The 19,456-nt window shown below is 47.1% G+C and overlaps 1 protein-coding gene across 1 annotated transcript in view; it reads left to right on the top strand.

The window, feature by feature from the left end:
* LOC143961962 (NACHT, LRR and PYD domains-containing protein 12-like) overlaps positions 1-19,456 on the top strand; it is a 145,251-nt gene that overhangs the window by 90,824 nt on the left and 34,971 nt on the right. Inside the window, exons 7-8 of the mRNA XM_077471302.1 lie at positions 3,061-3,237; positions 4,132-4,208. Coding sequence (XP_077327428.1) covers positions 3,061-3,237; positions 4,132-4,208 — 254 coding nt within the window. The remainder of the gene's footprint in view (positions 1-3,060; positions 3,238-4,131; positions 4,209-19,456) is intronic.

The following is a 19,456-nucleotide window of genomic DNA, read 5'->3' as shown; positions in this document are numbered from 1 at the left end:
AAAATTTTCGGTATTTTTTTATTTGTAGCGCAAAAAATAAAAACCGTAGAGGTGATCAAATACCACCAAAAGAAAGCTCTATTTGTGGGAAAAAAATGATAAAAATTTCATTTGGGTACAGTGTAGCATGACCGCGCAATTGTCATTCAAAGTGCGACAGCGCTGAAGGCTCAAAATTGGTCTGGGCAGGAAGGTGTTTAAGTGCCCTGTATTGAAGTGGTTAAATTGGCTCCCCATCATAAATGGGAGACAGACTTAGCACACTTGTATACGGACGACCAGTGGCAATTGGCAATTAATGTTACCTACAAATATACAAAGTGTTCAGCATTGTGGGAACTCATGCAAAAAATCCCATTAAGGTATTACCTCACCCCAACTAGATTAGCATCCTTCGATCCCCATTCCACCAATAGCTGTTGGCGGTGCAAATCAGAAACCGGAAACTTAATCCACATCCTATGGGCTTGCCCTCATCTAAAACAATATTGGGAGGATGTTTTCAATCTCATTTCCTCAATTACTAATTGCACTGTGCCCCAGACTCCTGCATTGGCTATACTCAATTTGACCATTGATCAAATTCCTCACAACATGAGATGTGTCGCCACACATATACTACTTGCTGCCAGGCTTAATATCACCAGACACTGGAGATTGGACACCCCTCTCACTTTAGCGCAAGTGTCAGATATAGTGAATCTACATTGCGACTACGAGTCCGGGTTGACAATGGGCAGTGGTCGGTCTTCTAAAACCGCTGCTAATTGGCAACCTTGGATAAAGTGGAACTCAGCTGTGACTAGTACTCCATGATGGTAATTTTTAGACCTAGTCCTGAATTCTTGACCGAGCAATACTAGATACTATCTTTTACTTGTTCCTTGGATTACCCCCCTTTTTTTTACCATATCTCCAATGAGATGACACTTTAGTCTAACGTCCTTTAGGGGGAATCTCCTATTGGTGTGGCACTAATGATCCCCTACGGGGTGCCACACTAGTGGGAATTCTGGTTACGTTTTCTCGGGTCATATTACTTACCTAGTTTTTCTTTTTTCCCTTTCTTCCTTTTTATTTCCTTATATACATTTTTGAATTACATTACCTACTGATGTATACGTATAACAGTGTTAAACAACGAAACCATTGTATATGTTATGTATTGATGTCGCTGTTCGACGTACTGTGTTAATTGTACCTGTAACTCTATATTATTCTCAATAAAAAACTTAAAGTTGGAAAAAAAAAATTGACCTCTTCAAAATTGTTCCATCATACTGCCACCTTCAAAACTGCCCTATCTTATTGCCCCATCAAAATTGCCCCATCCTATTGCCCCATCATATTGCCCTCATCAAAATTGCCCCATCATATTGCCCCCATCAAAACTGCCCTATCAAATTTTCCCATGAAATTGCCCCATCAAAATTGCCACATCATATTGCCCCATCAAAATTGTCCCATTATACTGCCACCAAAATTGCCCCATCCTATTGCCCCGATTAAAAACTGCCCTATGCTATTGCCCTCTCAAAATTGCCCCATTATACTGCCACCATCAAAACTGTTCCCCATCAAAATTGCCCAATCATACTGCCACCATCAACATTGCCCCATCAAATTGCCACCATCAAAATTGCCCCATCATATTGCCCCCATCAAAATTGCCCCATTATACGGCCGCCACCAAACTTGCCCCATCTTGTTGCCCCCATCAAAACTGCCCCATGAAATTGCCCCATCAAAATTGCCCCATCATATGCCCCCATCAAAATTGCCAAATTATAGTGCCCCATCACAATTGCCCCATCATATTGCCCCATCAAAATTGTCCCTTCACAATTGCCCATTATACTACCCCATCAAAACTGCCCCCATCAAAACTGCCCCCATCAAAACTGCCCCATCAAAATTGACCCAACTTATTGCCCCCATCAAATTTGCCCCTTTATACTGTTACCACCAAAATTGCCCCATCAAAACTGCCCCATCAAAACTGCCTCATCCTATTGCCCCATGAAATTGCCCCCATCAAAATTGCCCCATCATACTGCCACCATCAAAATTGCCCCATCATATTGCCCCCATCAAATTTCCTCATCCTACTGACACAATCAAAACTACCCCATCCTATTGCCCTCATCAAAATTGCCCCATTATACTGCCACCATCAAAATTTCCACAATCAAAACTGCCTCATTCTATTGCCCGATCAAATTGCCCCCTTAAAATGCCCCCCATAAAATTTCCCCTTCATACTGCCACCATCAAAATTGCCCCATCATACTGTTGCAATCAAAATTGCCCCCATCAAATTGCTCCATCAAATTTCCCTATGAAATTGCTCCCATCAAAAATGTCCTATTATATTTCCACCATCAAAATTGCCCCACAAAACTGCCCAATCATAATGCCACCATCAAAATTGCCCCATCAAAACTGCCCCATTCTATTGCCCCCATCAAAATTGCCCCATTATACTGCCATCATCTAAATTGCCCCATCAAAATTGCTCCATCGTAATTGCCCCATCATATTGCCCCCATTAAAACTGCCACCATCCTATTGCCCCCATCAAAATGCACCATTATACTGCCACCATAAAAATAGCTCCATCAAAATGGCTCCATCAAAACGGCCCCATTATATTGCCCCATTATACTGCCACCATCAAAATTGCCCCATCTTATTTTCCCCATAAAAACTGCCACCATCAAACCTGCCCCATCAAATTGCCTGATGAGGCTACACTGATTGGAACCACTGGTGGGCACTGATTGATGTGCACTGTGGGCACATATGAGGCGGCTTTGCATTTCATTTTCTAAGACCCCGCCCACTGATTAGTCATTGGATGTGTCTACTTCTGCCCCTCCCTGGAAGAACATTTCATTTTCTAAGACCCCACCCACTGATTAGTCATTGGATGTGTCTACTTCTGCCCCGCCCTGGAAGAACATTTAATTTTCTAAGACTCTGCCCACTGATTATTCATTGGATGTGTCTAATTCTGCCTTTCCTGGAAGAACATCTCCTCTTTCCTGTTTCTCCCTCCAGTGTTAATCACTGTAAAGGGACATTATGGTGCTGTGATGATCTTTGCTCCGTTATCTCCACAAACCGAACTCTGACCTATCTGCGGATAACATTGCATGATGATGAGAAGATGTCGGAGTCAGAAGTGAGACAACGTTGTGAGGTCCTGCGGAATGCCGGCTTCTATGTGTATAGATGGTAAGATCTGTTAAATTGGAGGTAACACACATACTAAGTCTTAGAATGTGAATAGTAACGTGTAGACAACATTGGATGGGGATGAGATGATGGAGATGAGATTATGGGGGTGAGATGATGGAGATGCGATGATGGGGGGTGAGATGATGGAGGTGAGATGATGGAGATGTGATGATGGGGGTGAGATGATGGAGATGAGATGATGGAGGTGAGATGATGGAGATGTAATGATGGGGGTGAGATGATGGAGGTGAGATGATGGATGTGAGGTGATGGGGATGAGATGATGGAGATGAGATGATGGAGATGAGATGATGGAGATGAGACGTTGTTGGGAGGTCTTCTGACACCCGGGCTGCTCTGTAATGAAGATGGAAGGAAGGGTGACAAACATTCTATACAATTTCTGTAGAGCCCATTGGAGGTCTCTGTAGTTATACAGATAATGAGAGAGATGATTGAGATTTCCTGTGCCAGTCACAGATTTCCCAGATGATGGAGAATGTATTCCTCATCCCAAGTTTTATCATTACAGATGGGGGATGGGGAAAATCAGATCCACCAATAATAATCTTAGTCAGGTCCTACAATCTTCCACAAGGTTTTACCTTTACAGAAAAATAACCCCTCCCCATCCCCCGAGGTCCATCCAATGTGTCAGTATAACTGAGCCAATCAGATGTGTGTTCTCAGCCTGTACACATGACAGCCCAGCACACCCGGCATACAGTCTGCTATCCCAATGGTTGGATGGAGATGAGTGTGTGGCCCCTGCCATGAGGGCCCCTCACTTTTCCATCATTTCTTACAGAGCACAGTATGAGCCCCTCCCCCCCTTCCATCATCACAGCAACATTTCTTCCTCTAACACTCTCATTTCATTCTTCTATGAAGGCATGAAGAATACTGGCTTGTATTTATATACAGAAGAAGATCAGAAGATGGTGTGTGGGAGCCCCTCCCCCTCTCAGGTAATACACAGATCCTGATATGAAGAGAATGTCCGGAATGGATGATATCAGAGTAAAGTCACATCAACTCTCAGCTTTTATTTTCTCTTTCTCATCCTTAAATATAGAATTCCAGTAATAGTAATCTTTCTCTTCTTTTCCTCTTCTAAATGGCGTCATTTATGCTCAGTATTGCCCACTTCCTCTGTTGCTGTGTGACCGGTGCCCCTTCACAGTACTGATCTGATAGGGGCACCCGCGCATGCGCGCTCCCATCTATTGTACTACAAGCCTGCGGTGACACACTGGCTGCACCACACATCAGATCACCGCTACAGCTCCGCCTCCATTGTCATCGGATTGGAGCCCCGCCTCTGCCCCGCCTCCTCTCTATGAGTGATAGTTGTCCCCGCACTTTCAGAGCTGCATGTGGATTGGCTCCTGGATGATGTTCTGTGACAATGGCACAAGGACCAAACATTACAACAAACTTTATTCATACAAGACACTGTCCTGTTGTGTCAACGTTTAGGCCCCTTACACACGGTACGGATCAGTAATGATCCGCCCCGTGATGATCCGCTTGCTCAGCAGGGATCGCTCCGTTGTCCCCGCTGAGCCGGCAGTGGACAGGGCAGTCTCTGCACACTGTGCAGGGACCGCCCTGTCAGCTCTCTGCTCTCCTCTATGGGGATCGGATGAGCACGGACCGTCTGTCCGTGTTCATCCGATCCGCTCTGCAGACGGATAGAAAAATAGGATTTTCCTCCGTCTGCAGAATCAGACAATAGCGGAGGCGGACGATAGTGGGTGTCTGCTTATGTTTATCCGCAGACACCCGCTATCCCATAGGAATGCATGTATGTCTGTATTTCATCCGCAAACGGATGGATGAAATACGGACATAATGTCCGCATGTGTGAAAGCGGCCTTACTGACAATACATTTTACTGACTCACAATTTTCATTGGAAAAAAATGTTATATTTTAACCATCACCACCAATCATTGTGTGTCACCCCCAGGAAGATTCTGTGTCACCCCCCAGGAAGATTCTGTGTCACCCCCCGAAATAGATTCTGTGTCACCCACCAGGAAGATTCTGTGTCACCCCCCCACGAAGATTCTGTGTCACCCCCCAGGAAGATTCTGTGTCACCCCCCAGGAAGATTCTGTGTCACCCCCCCAGGAAGATTCTGTGTCACCCCCAGGAAGATACTGTGTCACCCCCAGGAAGATACTGTGTCACCCCACAGAAATATTTTGTGTCACCCCCCAGGAAGATTCTGTGCGAATCTGAAAATCTAACTAATTAATAAAAACTATTAAATTATAGGTATTGGAATTTCCTTTCAATCTTGGCTGTTAGTGAACGTAATGAGTACAAATTCATCCAAAGTTACAAATTATCTGAAATAATGAATTCTGCATCTAAAATAATGGAATGTAACAATCTAATAATAATAATAATACATTATTATTATTATTATTATTATTATTATTATTAATTTGTTCCATTCCATTCGTTATTTTGGATAATTTGTAACATCAGATACATTTTTATGTTCACTAAGCCAAATTTGAAAGGAAATTCCAATACCTATAATTTATTAGTTAGTAGTTATTTCAAATTTTAATGATTTTCTTTCTTTTTTTCAGATTTTTGGATTTTTGATTTACTGAATTTTCGGAAATTTGGAAATTCATAATTCGAAAATTCAGAAATTTAAAAATTCGGAAATGTCAAAATTCAAAATCCGAATTTTCGGATTTCCGAAATTTCTGAAAAAAAGCAAAAAATGAATGAAATGAAAATTAATTTTTTTTTGTCAGTGCACATGTCTAAGATTTTGTGTCACCCATCCCACTGCAGAGTATTACATGTCACCCATCCCACTGCAGAGTATTATGTATCACCCATCCCACTGCAGAGCATTACGTGTCACCCATCCCACTGCAGAGCATTACGTGTCACCCATCCCACTGCAGAGCATTACGTGTCACCCATCCCACTGCAGAGCATTACGTGTCACCCATCCCACTGCAGAGCATTGGGTGTCACCCATCCCACTGCAGATCATTATGTGTCACCCATCCCATTGCAGAGTATTACGTGTCACTCTTCCCGCTGCAGAGCATTACATGTCACCCATCCCGCTGCAGAGCCTTCCGTGTCACCCATCCCACTGCAGAGCATTACGTGTCACCCATCCCACTGCAGAGAATTACGTGTCACCCATCCCGATTGTCAGGAAATGTTCCATCCGCTGATAATATCTGTCTCTTGGCGTGCAGTACTGAGGTCCACCAGCAGGTGTCTCCTGTCAGTTTTGAGCTGTCAGGAGAGCTTTTCCCTGCTGATGCTAGATCATCTTTGGGCCGCAGTACTGGCGTCCACCAGCGGATGGATCCTGGCAGTATGGAGCAGGCAGCACCTCCTGCAATCAGGTGTCACTTGAGGCCAATCACAGGCCTATAAATAGCTGACAAGCAGTCATATGTTTGCCTCGGTATTGTTCCTTGTGCCCTGACCTGCTGCTTGCGATCCTGAACCTGTTCCTGTACCCTGAACCTGTGACCCGTGGCTCTGATCCTGTTTCCCTGTCCTGGTCCCAACCCTGTCCCACCTGTTACCATTATTCCTGTCCTGAAGTCTGATCCATCCATCCTCTCCCTGTCCTGTGTTCCTTACCCCATTTGCTGATCTCCCCGTGTATGACCTTGGCCTGGCTTGTGACTCTGATTCTGGACTGCCCTTGTTTATTTGCTGATCCTCTGTGTATGACCCTGGCCTGCCTATCGTTTACGGTACTTGCATTTCCCATTTATTGTACATATCTGTCTGTTGTTGTTTGGGGGTCTTTGTTGGTTGGTTTATTGCACTGTGTGGTTGTATTCATATTATTCACTTTCTTTAATAAATCATATTTCACTTATACACGTTTGGGTTTCCTCTGTTGCAGTCCACACAGTTCTGGTCTTATCTGATACGTGACAGAATACCGAGGCCATCCCTGACCAGAAGTGGCTACACAGAGGAACCATCTTGGTTCAGGTTGCTTACTGAAATGAAATTAGAGGTAATCCGTTATTATGCTTTGTTGGCGTCTGAGAGTGGTGACTATCTCCGCCAGACACTGAAAGGATGGACCAGTGATCAGCTGTTGGAAACCATTCGTTTAGCTCACTCCTGGGTTGATCAGGGCTGTATGTTGTTTGGGGATGTTCAGCCGTTAATTAAAATCTGCACAGAGCTGGCCCTGCCCTGCATCCCAGAGGGCCAGGATGATTTTTCTCCCCCCTTCAGTATTAATCAAGTCGCATCACTGGTATGGCTTCTGGAAGATGATTCCCCTTACTTTTTTGAGCATTACACAGCCTGTTCCCAACAGATGATAATAGAATGTGTTGATTCCGTACAATCCCTTGTTAGACAGGCAGTCTGTAACCCGCAGTTTGTACAACCACTACTTTTAGCATGGTCTGGTATTTTGCAATCGGCCACAGCCAGCCCACAACTTACCCTCTCTGCTACCAAACACCCGCCTGCCCAAGAGTCTCTTCCTCCATCACCTATGGCAACCTCAGTTTCAGCCCAATATACTCTACTTCCCACCAAATATCAATACCCTGTTTCTTCCTGCTGCACATATCCTGCCTTTAATCCAACGGCCTCTTTACTACGGCCCACTATCCCTCAAGAACTTCCCCCAGCCACTGTTACCTCTTCCCTGCCATATTCCAACCCTTCTCTCCAGTCTTCTTCATCCCCTACCTATAGATCTGCAGCTACCTACAGGCCTTCAGTAGCTAAATCTAAAAAGAAATGGAAGTTCTTTCCTACCCATTTGATCCTGCCAGTAACGCAACCTGCCTCCGCACCAACCAACCTGCTCCAGTCTGCCTGCATGCCAGCCGAACCTGATCACCCTCCTGATTCTGCCAATCATCTGCCTGCTATCCAGCCTGACGCCTTGCAGCCTGATGTCCCGGCCTTCCAGCCTGATGCCTTGCAGCCTGATGTCCCGGCCTTCCAGCCTGACGCCTTGCAGCCTGATGTCCCGGCCTTCCAGCCTGACGCCTTGCAGCCTGATGTCCCGGCCTTCCAGCCTGACGCCTTGCAGCCTGATGTCCCGGCCTTCCAGCCTGACGCCTTGCAGCCTGATGTCCCGGCCTTCCAGCCTGACGCCTTGCAGCCTGACGTCCCGGCCTTGCAGCCTGACGTCCCGGCCTTGCAGCCTGACGCCTTGCAGCCTGACGCCTTGCAGCCTGATGTCCCGGCCTTGCAGTCTGACGCCTTGCAGCCTGATGTCCCGGCCTTGCAGTCTGACGCCTTGCAGCCTGATGTCCCGGCCTTGCAGTCTGACGCCTTGCAGCCTGATGTCCCAGCCTGGCAGTCTGACGCCTTGCAGTCTGATGTCCCGGCCTTCCAGCCTGACGCCTTCCAGCCTGATGTCCCGGTCGTCCAGCCTGACGACTTCCAGTCTGATGTCCCGGTCGTCCAGCCTGACGACTTCCAGTCTGATGTCCCGGTCGTCCAGCCTGACGACTTCCAGCCTGATGTCCCGGCCTTCCAGCCTGACGACTTCCAGCCTGATGTCCCGGCCTTCCAGCCTGACGACTTCCAGCCTGATGTCCCGGCCTTCCAGCCTGATGACTTCCAGCCTGATGTCCCGGCCTTCCAGCCTGACGACTTCCAGCCTGATGTCCCGGCCCTCCAGCCTGATGTCCCGGCCTTCCAGCCTGACGCCTTCCAGCCTGACGCCTTCCAGCCTGACGCCTTCCAGCCTGACGCCTTGCAGTCTGATGTCTCGGCCTTCCAGTCTGATGCCTTGCAGTCTGATGTCCCGGCCTTCCAGCCTGACGACTTCCAGCCTGATGTCCCGGCCTTCCAGCCTGACGACTTCCAGCCTGATGTCCCGGCCTTCCAGCCTGACGACTTCCAGCCTGACGCCTTCCAGCCTGACGCCTTGCAGTCTGATGTCCCGGCCTTCCAGTCTGATGCCTTGCAGTCTGATGTCCCGGCCTTCCAGTCTGATGCCTTGCAGTCTGATGTCCCGGCCTTCCAGTCTGATGCCTTGCAGTCTGATGTCCCGGCCTTCCAGTCTGATGCCTTGCAGTCTGATGTCCCGGCCTTCCAGTCTGATGCCTTGCAGTCTGATGTCCCGGCCTTCCAGTCTGATGTCTTGCAGTCTGATGTCCCGGCCTTCCAGTCTGATGTCTTGCAGTCTGATGTCCCGGCCTTCCAGTCTGATGTCTTGCAGTCTGATGTCCCGGCCTTCCAGTCTGATGTCTTGCAGTCTGATGTCCCGGCCTTCCAGTCTGATGTCTTGCAGTCTGATGTCCCGGCCTTCCAGTCTGATGTCTTGCAGTCTGATGTCCCGGCCTTCCAGTCTGATGCCTTCCAGTCCGATGCCTTCCAGTCTGATGTCCCGGCCTGCCAGTCTGATGCCTTCCAGTCTGATGTCCCGGCCTGCCAGTCTGATGCCTGCCAGTCTGATGCCTGCCAGTCTGATGCCTTCCAGTCTGATGTCCCGGCCTGCCAGTCTGATGCCTTCCAGTCTGATGTCCTGGCCTGCCAGTCTGATGCCTTCCAGTCTGATGTCCCGGCTTGCCAGTCTGATGCCTTCCAGTCTGATGTCCCGGCCTGCCAGTCTGATGCCTTCCAGTCTGATGTCCCGGCCTGCCAGTCTGATGCCTTCCAGTCTGATGTCCCGGCCTGCCAGTCTGATGCCTTCCAGTCTGATGTCCCGGCCTGCCAGTCTGATGCCTTCCAGTCTGATGCCTGCCAGTCTGATGCCTTCCAGTCTGATGCCTGCCAGTCTGATGCCTTCCAGTCTGATGCCTGCCAGTCTGATGCCTTCCAGTCTGATGTCCCGGCCTGCCAGTCTGATGCCTTCCAGTCTGATGTCCCGGCCTGCCAGTCTGATGCCTTCCAGTCTGATGTCCCGGCCTGCCAGTCTGATGCCTTCCAGTCTGATGTCCCGGCCTGCCAGTCTGATGCCTTCCAGTCTGATGTCCCGGCCTGCCAGTCTGATGCCTTCCAGTCTGATGTCCCGGCCTGCCAGTCTGATGCCTTCCAGTCTGATGTCCCGGCCTGCCAGTCTGATGCCTTCCAGTCTGATGTCCCGGCCTGCCAGTCTGATGCCTTCCAGTCTGATGTCCCGGCCTGCCAGTCTGATGCCTTCCAGTCTGATGTCCCGGCCTGCCAGTCTGATGCCTTCCAGTCTGATGTCCCGGCCTGCCAGTCCGATGCCTTCCAGTCTGATGTCCCGGCCTGCCAGTCCGATGCCTTCCAGTCTGATGTCCCGGCCTGCCAGTCCGATGCCTTCCAGTCTGATGTCCCGGCCTGCCAGTCCGATGCCTTCCAGTCTGATGTCCCGGCCTGCCAGTCCGATGCCTTCCAGTCTGATGTCCCGGCCTGCCAGTCCGATGCCTTCCAGTCTGATGTCCCGGCCTGCCAGTCCGATGCCTTCCAGCCTGCCGTCCCGGTGCCTGCCCTGCAGCCTCCTGGTCTGATGTGCCTGCCTCCCGGCCTGAGGTGTTCCTGCCCGCTGTCCAGCCTGAAGTGCCAGTGCCCGCTGTCCAGCCTGAAGTGCCGGTGCCCGCTGTCCAGCCTGCGGTGCCCATTTCACCAGCTTGAAGTGCCTGTGCCCTCTGCCCAGCTTGATGTACCCGCTGCCTCGCTTGATGTGCCTGCTGCTAAACCTGTTATGACTCTGCCTGTTGCCCAGCTTGATGCCATGGACTTGTCCCAGCAGCAGCTAGTTGGAGCGTCCGGAGGCCGCTCCTTTGAGGGGGGGTACTGTCAGGAAATGTTCCATCCTCTGATAATATCTGTCTCTTGGCGTGCAGTACTGAGGTCCACCAGCAGGTGTCTCCTGTCAGTTTTGAGCTGTCAGGAGAGCTTTTCCCTGCTGATGCTAGATCATCTTTGGGCCGCAGTACTGGCGTCCACCAGCGGATGGATCCTGGCAGTATGGAGCAGGCAGCACCTCCTGCAATCAGGTGTCACTTGAGGCCAATCACAGGCCTATAAATAGCTGGCAAGCAGTCATATGTTTGCCTCGGTATTGTTTCTTGTGCCCTGACCTGCTGCTTGCGATCCTGAACCTGTTCCTGTACCCTGAACCTGTGACCCGTGGCTCTGATCCTGTTTCCCTGTCCTGGTCCCAACCCTGTCCCACCTGTTACCATTATTCCTGTCCTGAAGTCTGATCCATCCATCCTCTCCCTGTCCTGTGTTCCTTACCCCATTTGCTGATCTCCCCGTGTATGACCTTGGCCTGGCTTGTGACTCTGATTCTGGACTGCCCTTGTTTATTTGCTGATCCTCTGTGTATGACCCTGGCCTGCCTATCGTTTACGGTACTTGCATTTCCCATTTATTGTACATATCTGTCTGTTGTTGTTTGGGGGTCTTTGTTTGGTTTATTGCACTGTGTGGTTGTATTCATATTATTCACTTTCTTTAATAAATCATATTTCACTTATACACGTTTGGGTTTCCTCTGTTGCAGTCCACACAGTTCTGGTCTTATCTGATACGTGACACCGATGCAGAGAATTACGTGTCACCCATCCCCCTGCAGAACATTATGTGTCACCCATCCCCCTGCAGAGCATTACATGTCATCCATCCCACTGCAGAGAATTATGTGCCACCCACCCCACTGCAGAACATCATGTGTCACCCATCCCCCTGCAGAACATTACGTGTCGCCCATCCCACTGCAGAGCATTATGTGTCACCCATTCCACTGCAGAGCATTACATGTCACCCATCCCACTGCAGAGAATTACGTGTCACCCATCCCACTGCAGAGCATTATGTATCACCCATCCCACTGCAGAGTATTAGGTGTTACCCATCCCACTGCAGAGCATTGCGTGTCACCCATCCCACTGCAGAGCATTGCATGTCACCCATCCCACTGCAGATCATTATGTGTCACCCATCCCACTGCAGAGTATTACGTGTCACTCTTCCCACTGCAGACCATTACGTGTCACCCATCACGCTGCAGAACCTTCCGTGTCACCCATCCCACTGCAGAGCATTACGTGTCACCCATCCCACTGCATAGAATTGCATGTCACCCATCCCACTGCAGAGAATTATGTGTCACCCATCCCACTGCAGAACATCATGTGTCACCCATCCCCCTGCAGAACATTATGTGTCACCCATCCCTCTGCAGAACATTATGTGCCACCCATCCCACTGCAGAGTATTATGTATCACCCATCCCACTGCAGAGCATTATGTATCACCAATCCCACTGCAGAGTATTAGGTTTCACCCATCCCACTGCAGAGCATTACGTGTTACCCATCCCACTGCAGATCATTATGTGTCACCCATCCCACTGCAGAGTATTACGTGTCACTCTTCCCACTGCAGAGCATTATGTGTCACCCATCCTGCTGCAGAGCCTTCCGTGTCACCCATCCCACTGCAGAGCATTATGTGTCACCCATCCCACTGCATAGAATTACATGTCATCCATCCCACTGCAGAGAATTATGTGCCACCCACCCCACTGCAGAACATCATGTGTCACCCATCCCCCTGCAGAACATTATGTGTCACCCATCCCACTGCAGAGCATTATGTGTCACCCATCCCACTGCAGAGCATTACATGTCACCCATCCCACTGCAGAGAATTACGTGTCACCCATCCCACTGCAGAGCATTATGTGTCACCCATCCCACTGCAGAGTATTACATGTCACCCATCCCACTGCAGAGTATTACATGTCACCCATCCCACTGCAGATTATTATGTGTCACCCATCCCGCTGCAGAGCCTTCCGTGTCAACCATCCCACTGCAGAGCATTACATGTCACCCATCCCACTGCAGAGCATTGCATGTCACCCATCCCACTGCAGAGCATTGTATGTCATCCATCCCACTGCAGAGTATAACGTGTCACCCATCCCACTGCAGAGCGTTGCGTGTCACCCATCCCACTGCAGATCATTATGTGTCACCCATCCCACTGCAGAGTATTACCTGTCACTCTTCCCACTGCAGAGCATTACATGTCACCCATCCCGCTGCAGAGCCTTCCGTGTCACCCATCCCACTGCAGAGCATTACGTGTCACCCATCCCACTGCAGAGCATTATGTGTCACCCATCCCACTGCAGAGAATTACATGTCACCCATCCCACTGCAGAGAATTACATGTCACCCATCCCACTGCAGAGAATTATGTGTCACCCATCCCCCTGCAGAACATTATGTGTCACCCATCCCACTGCAGAGCATTATGTGTCACCCATTCCACTGCAGAACATTATGTGTCACCCATCCCGCTGCAGAACATTATGTGTCACCCATCCCACTGCAGAGAATTACATGTCACCCATCCCACTGCAGAGCATTATGTGTCACCCATCCCACTGCAGAGAATTATGTGTCACCCATCCCACTGCAGAGCATTATGTGTCACCCACCCCACTGCAGAGCATTATGTGTCACCCACCCCACTGCAGAGCATTATGTGTCACCCATCCCACTGCAGATCATTATGTGTCACCCATCCCACTGCAGAGTATTACATGTCACCCATCCCACTGCAGAGCATTGTATGTCACCCATCCCACTGCTTAGCATTACATGTCACCCATCCCATTGCAGAGTATTACGTCTAGTCACTTGTGATGGGCAGAACACCCTGTTGTTCGGTTCATGTCAGAACTTTCATGTCACAAAAGTTTGGACCTGAACAGGAAACCCCATTGTAGTTTATGGGGCCTGAACTGGAAAAATCAAAAGTTCCCTTTTTAAAGGCTTATAATATAGTCTTTGGCAATAAAGAGGGTATGTGGGCCCGGGTACTGCCCTGGGGGACATCAGAAAAACTATTTTATAAAACAATCTTTTTTTTAAAGGAGAAGTGATTTTAGTGATGCTTAAAGTGAAACAATAAAAACTAAAAATTTCTTTAAATATGGTGCCGGGGGGTCCCCTTAGTCTGCCTGTAAAGTGGCACATTTGTACCATGTATAGAACCTGTTACCAGATGATCCATCAAAAAAACTATTCATAGAACCAGAGCCCCTCCTTATATTTAGATGTAACCAATCTCTTTGTAACATTCTAGTGTCAAGTCATTTCTCTCCCCAAAATAATAGAGACCCCCTGTGGTTCTTTAGCTCGTGGAACTTTCCTCTTCGGCAAATGGGATTTCTGTCAGTTCATTCAACCAGGCAGAATTGTCCACTTCCTCTCAGGTGAAGAGCTAACCATCTATCACTTTGTGAACTGGGACACTATTGGCAGAGGGTATTTGCTCACGTGTGGCTCTGGAAGCCATTATGTGGGCAAAACTAATGCCCGGTACACACAATCTGATTATCGGACAAATGATTATCCATTTTTTTTGCATGTTAATCTCACGTCAAATCTGATGAGTTTACTAAAGTCACGGAAATTCTTGTATGAAAGAATTAAAAATCGGAAGTGATGTCATGTGTTGTAATGCGTTTGTATTGCATTTTCGAATGACAGCTGTACTGATTAAATGAAAATCATACGATCTGGCATCGTACGAAAAAATTTCCATGCACGTCCGATAGAAAAATATCGGATGAACTGTCCTGATCAGCTCTGTACTAATGATCCGATTATTACTGATTAATTCAAAAGCATTTTTCGCATGATTTTCGGATCCTGTGTACGGGGCTTAAGCAACATTTCTGGAGAGGTATTAAAGAACACGTCACAGATATACATATAGGGGTCTCCAAGATAACCTATACCCAGACACTTTGCCCAGGCCCATGATTATAAAATGGAGTCTTTAAGGTTCCAGGTACTTGTTAGAATTCACCCCCCGGTAAGGGGGGAAGACCTTGATCAGAAAATCCTGCAAATTGAGGCGAAATTGATATACAAACTAAGGACCACTCAATCTCCAGGGTTACATGACGCCATTAGATATGCCCCATTTCTTTAAATATTTGACTCCAATTTATGGTAAATTTAGGCCCTCTCCTTCTTTATTCCCCCATTGTTTTCCCTTTCCTGATCTAATCTAAAAATAGATTTTTCCTTGTTGAATGGCCACATTGGCTTGACTTGCTAATAATAAAAAATGCTTTCTGTACATCTCCCTATGTACCTTTCTGATATGTAGACTATGTATTTCTGTAAGGTATCTGTATGTATATTGTAAATGTCCGGCAATAATCTGTCAAACTGAGAATATATGGACCAAAGGTAGTATATAATATATCTATCTATCTATATATATATATATATATATATATATATATATATATATATATATATATAATGTATGTGTATATATATAATGTGTTTTCATCTCTATGGGTTTTCACTTATGTTTAATTCCATTTTATTTACTTTTCCTTATAAACAATGTTCTGTGGATCTGCCGTCCGTTATGATGGGAATAGCCTGGCCCGTGTCTGCCAATTGCCTGGGGGAGTAGAAGCTCTGCGGATGGATTTCCATACACAGGGTCTTTTGCACCCTTTTTTTCATCTTGGAATCCCATTTGGCTTGGCTACTGAATCACTGAATCAAATCACTACAGAGATTGAATGAATCAAATCTTGAAAGTGAATCCGATTCAATTCATTGTCAAAGATCCTCCCCTTTCAGGATGAGTAGAGAGGGGGCTGAAAACACAACAGCCTGGTAGAATATTAATATTCATGAATGGATTAGATATTACAGAATAATGGAGTTTAAATTAAAAAAAATAAAATATATATATATATATATATATATATATATATATATATTCTATGTATGGAAAAAGTGAAATGATATAAGATCTTTATACTCGTGAAAGTATATGCTCATAAGCATTTCTTGTGAGAGCTCACATATGGCAGTAATTAAGAGTGAGCTGAGCTCTCACCTCCTCTCATCTCTGAGCCCCTGTACACACGGTCGGACATTCTGCCAACCAAATCCGTCGGATTTTGTCCGTCGGATTTTGCCTGTCGGATCTTGTCCGAAACTGTTGCATACACACGGTCGGACTAAGTTGTCGAAAAATCCGATCATTCAGAACATGATGACGTAATTTCGTTATGATGGGACTACGTTCAGGCTAGTAGCCAATAGCTTTGATGTAGGAATTTGATGTGAGCATGCGTGGCACTTGGTCCGATCAAAATTCTCTACACATGATCGGAGTATGTCCGATCGAACCAGTTGGTCGGAAAATATTTCCAACAAGTTGGAAAATTGGGTCCGACGGATATTCAGACGGAATCAGTCCGATGCATACCACACACAGTCGGATTATCCGACAACACGGTCCGATAGGACACATTCTAACGGATTCTCCGACCGTGTGTACAGGGGCTGAGAAGGAAGGCTTCACATACTTTAAGATGTAAAGGTTCATGTTTTAGTTAAGATCATAATTTATTTATATTACAATATTTCTTGATTAGGATATTAATTAGAACGTTGCGTTTTAATTGCATATACCTACTGATATATGTAGTAGTTGATTTAGAAGTTAAAGGAAACGTATATTGTATATGTTTAATACTTTACACATAGCAGTCTTGCCCATCCCCACGGTGTTACTTGTATAGAGATGTTGTTGTATTTCAACATCTGGCATTAGATTTAAAGTTAGAAAACCATTTGCCGCAGTTTGCTGTGGAACTATAAGACAAAACAAACCTTTAAGCCTTTATAGGAGAAGGTGGGGGCTGATTTTAGGAGTAAAAAGCTAGTAACAGAGGGCAGACATGCACTCCACACAGACAGCTACACACATCAAGAGACATTGCTGCTACATCTACACACAGACACACATCTGATTCAATCTTCATCTTAACAATATAACACGCAGTATAACACGCACCCCAAGTTTAGGAGGGAAGTTTAAGGAAAAAAACTTACATTAAAATATCCATCAATGCAGCCTTGTCAGTGTCCATCTGCAGCCTTGTCCATCATTGTAGCCTAGCCCAGTGTCCATCTGCAACCTTGTCCATCATTGCAGCCTTGCCCAGTGTCCATCTGCAGCCTTGTCCATCATTGTAGCCTAGCCCAGTGTCCATCTTGTCCATCATTGTAGCCTAGCCCAGTGTCCATCTGCAGCCTTGTCCATCATTGTAGCCTAGCCCAGTGTCCATCTTGTCCATCATTGTAGCCTAGCCCAGTGTCCATCTGCAGCCTTGCCCAGTGCCTTTGCAGCCTTGCCAGTCTCTTTGCAGCATTTCTCCATTTCAAAATTTGGTGCCGATGGAGAGGAGTAAGCCGAGCGTACTTCAGCTTTACTCGGCTCCTCTCGCAGTCACGTCCATCTCCACTGATTGCGAGAGGAGTGAGCACCGCTGACATACAGAAAGCCGAGTGTACTTCTGCTGAACTCAGCTCACGGTCAAAGAGGGGACTGCGAGAGGAGCCATGACTAGCTGAAGTACATTCAGCTTTCTGGATGTCAGCAGCCCTCGCTCCTCTTGCAATCAGTGGAGGTGGGCGGGACTGCGAGAGGAGCCGAGTAAAGCCGAGTGTACTTCGGCTTTGTGTATCTCGGCTCCGCTCGCTCGTTTCCTCACAATCAGCGGGGGATCGACGGGGATCGGCGTATAACACACACACGCGATTTTCCCCTGATTTTAAGGGGGAAAAGTGCGTGTTATATGCTGATAAATACAGTATTAATGACATTCTATACTTTGACATTGTTAATAGAATATTTTGCTATTTTTATTATTAAATCAATTTTTGAGTTTTTACATGAGAATTGAACAGACTTTCTTGGAACTTTCCTCATCAATATGAATTATTGAAATATTGTTATTACCGTGAAAACAAGAATATTACACAGCCTGGGATCATGATTTGTAAAATTAGATATAACATGATTATCTGTGAGCCACCAAGACTTTAAGATTCTAAATAAATCACAGATCACACACAATTCTCTTCTCTATGATGTCTCAGTGTGAAGCAGACAGTCAAGTCCAGTCTGTGAATGACTCCGAAAGATAACACACAAGAATCAGTATTATATTTTATAACATGAGTTGTGTGAGTCAGCAGAGCAGAATGACTCCTAAATAGGGATGAGCTTCGAGTTCGAGTTAAACTCATGTTCGACTTGAACATTGCCTGTTCAGCGAAAAGTGAACAATTTGGGCTGTTCGCAGCAAATTCGAAAAGCCGGGAACACCCTGTACAAGTCTATGGGAGAAATCTAAAGTGCTAATTTTAAAGGGTAATATGCAAGTTACTGTCCTAAAAAGTGTTTGGGGACCTGGGTCCTGCCCCAGGGGATATGGATTAATGCAAAAAAAAGTTTTAAAAATGGCAGTTTTTTCAGGAGCAGTGATTTTAATAATGCTTAAAGTGAAACAATAAAAGTGTAATATTCCTTTAAATTTCGTACCTGGGGGGTGTCTATAGTATGCCTGTGAAGGGGCACATATTTCTCGTGCTTAGAACTCTTCCTGCACAAAGTGTCATTTCTGCAGGAAAAAAAGTCTTTTAAAATCACTCGCGGCTATAATGAATTGTCGGCTCCCGTAATACAGAGAACACTCAATGAGTGTTCTCTGTTAGTGATGGACGAACTTCCGACGGGACGTTTCGCGAACGCGAAACGCGAACGGACACAAACGTTCGCGAAAACGACCGTTCGCCGCGGGCTCCATTGACTTCAATGGGAGGCGAATTTCGCAAACCTTTAGGTCGAATTTGCGGCCACGGGGTAATTATTAGGGGGTAGCACGTAGTCCCACCACCTGGACAATAGCATAATACATGTATGAGGTGAATTTGGGATCGATAACTACAAGCATTTTTTTTTTATTTGGGAAATTGTTCTGACAATTCAGGACTATGGAGCTAATGAAGGCAATGGAGGAGAGGGAAGGTCAGGGACCAGGGTAGGCAAACAAGAGGGTGCAGGAGATACAGAGCACTGACAGCAGCACCGTAATACAGAGCACTGACATCAGCACCGTGACATACAGCGCTGACAGCAGCTCCGTGACATACAGCGCTGACAGCAGCTCCGTGACATACAGCGCTGACAGCAGCTCCGTGACATACAGCGCTGACAGCAGCTCCGTGACATACAGCGCTGACAGCAGCTCCGTGACATACAGCGCTGACAGCAGCACCGTGACATACAGCGCTGACAGCAGCTCCGTGACATACAGCGCTGACAGCAGCTCCGTGACATACAGCGCTGACAGCAGCTCCGTGACATACAGCACTGACAGCAGCTCCGTGACATACAGCGCTGACAGC

The sequence above is a fragment of the Lithobates pipiens genome, unplaced genomic scaffold (genome assembly GCF_037356315.1).
Source record: "Lithobates pipiens isolate NorthernLeopardFrog02 unplaced genomic scaffold, aLitPip1_a1.2 Scaffold_8, whole genome shotgun sequence".
Lineage (NCBI taxonomy): Eukaryota > Metazoa > Chordata > Amphibia > Anura > Ranidae > Lithobates > Lithobates pipiens.
The sequence above is the reverse complement of the archived record's forward strand: the minus strand, read 5'-3'. Positions and strand labels throughout refer to the sequence as shown.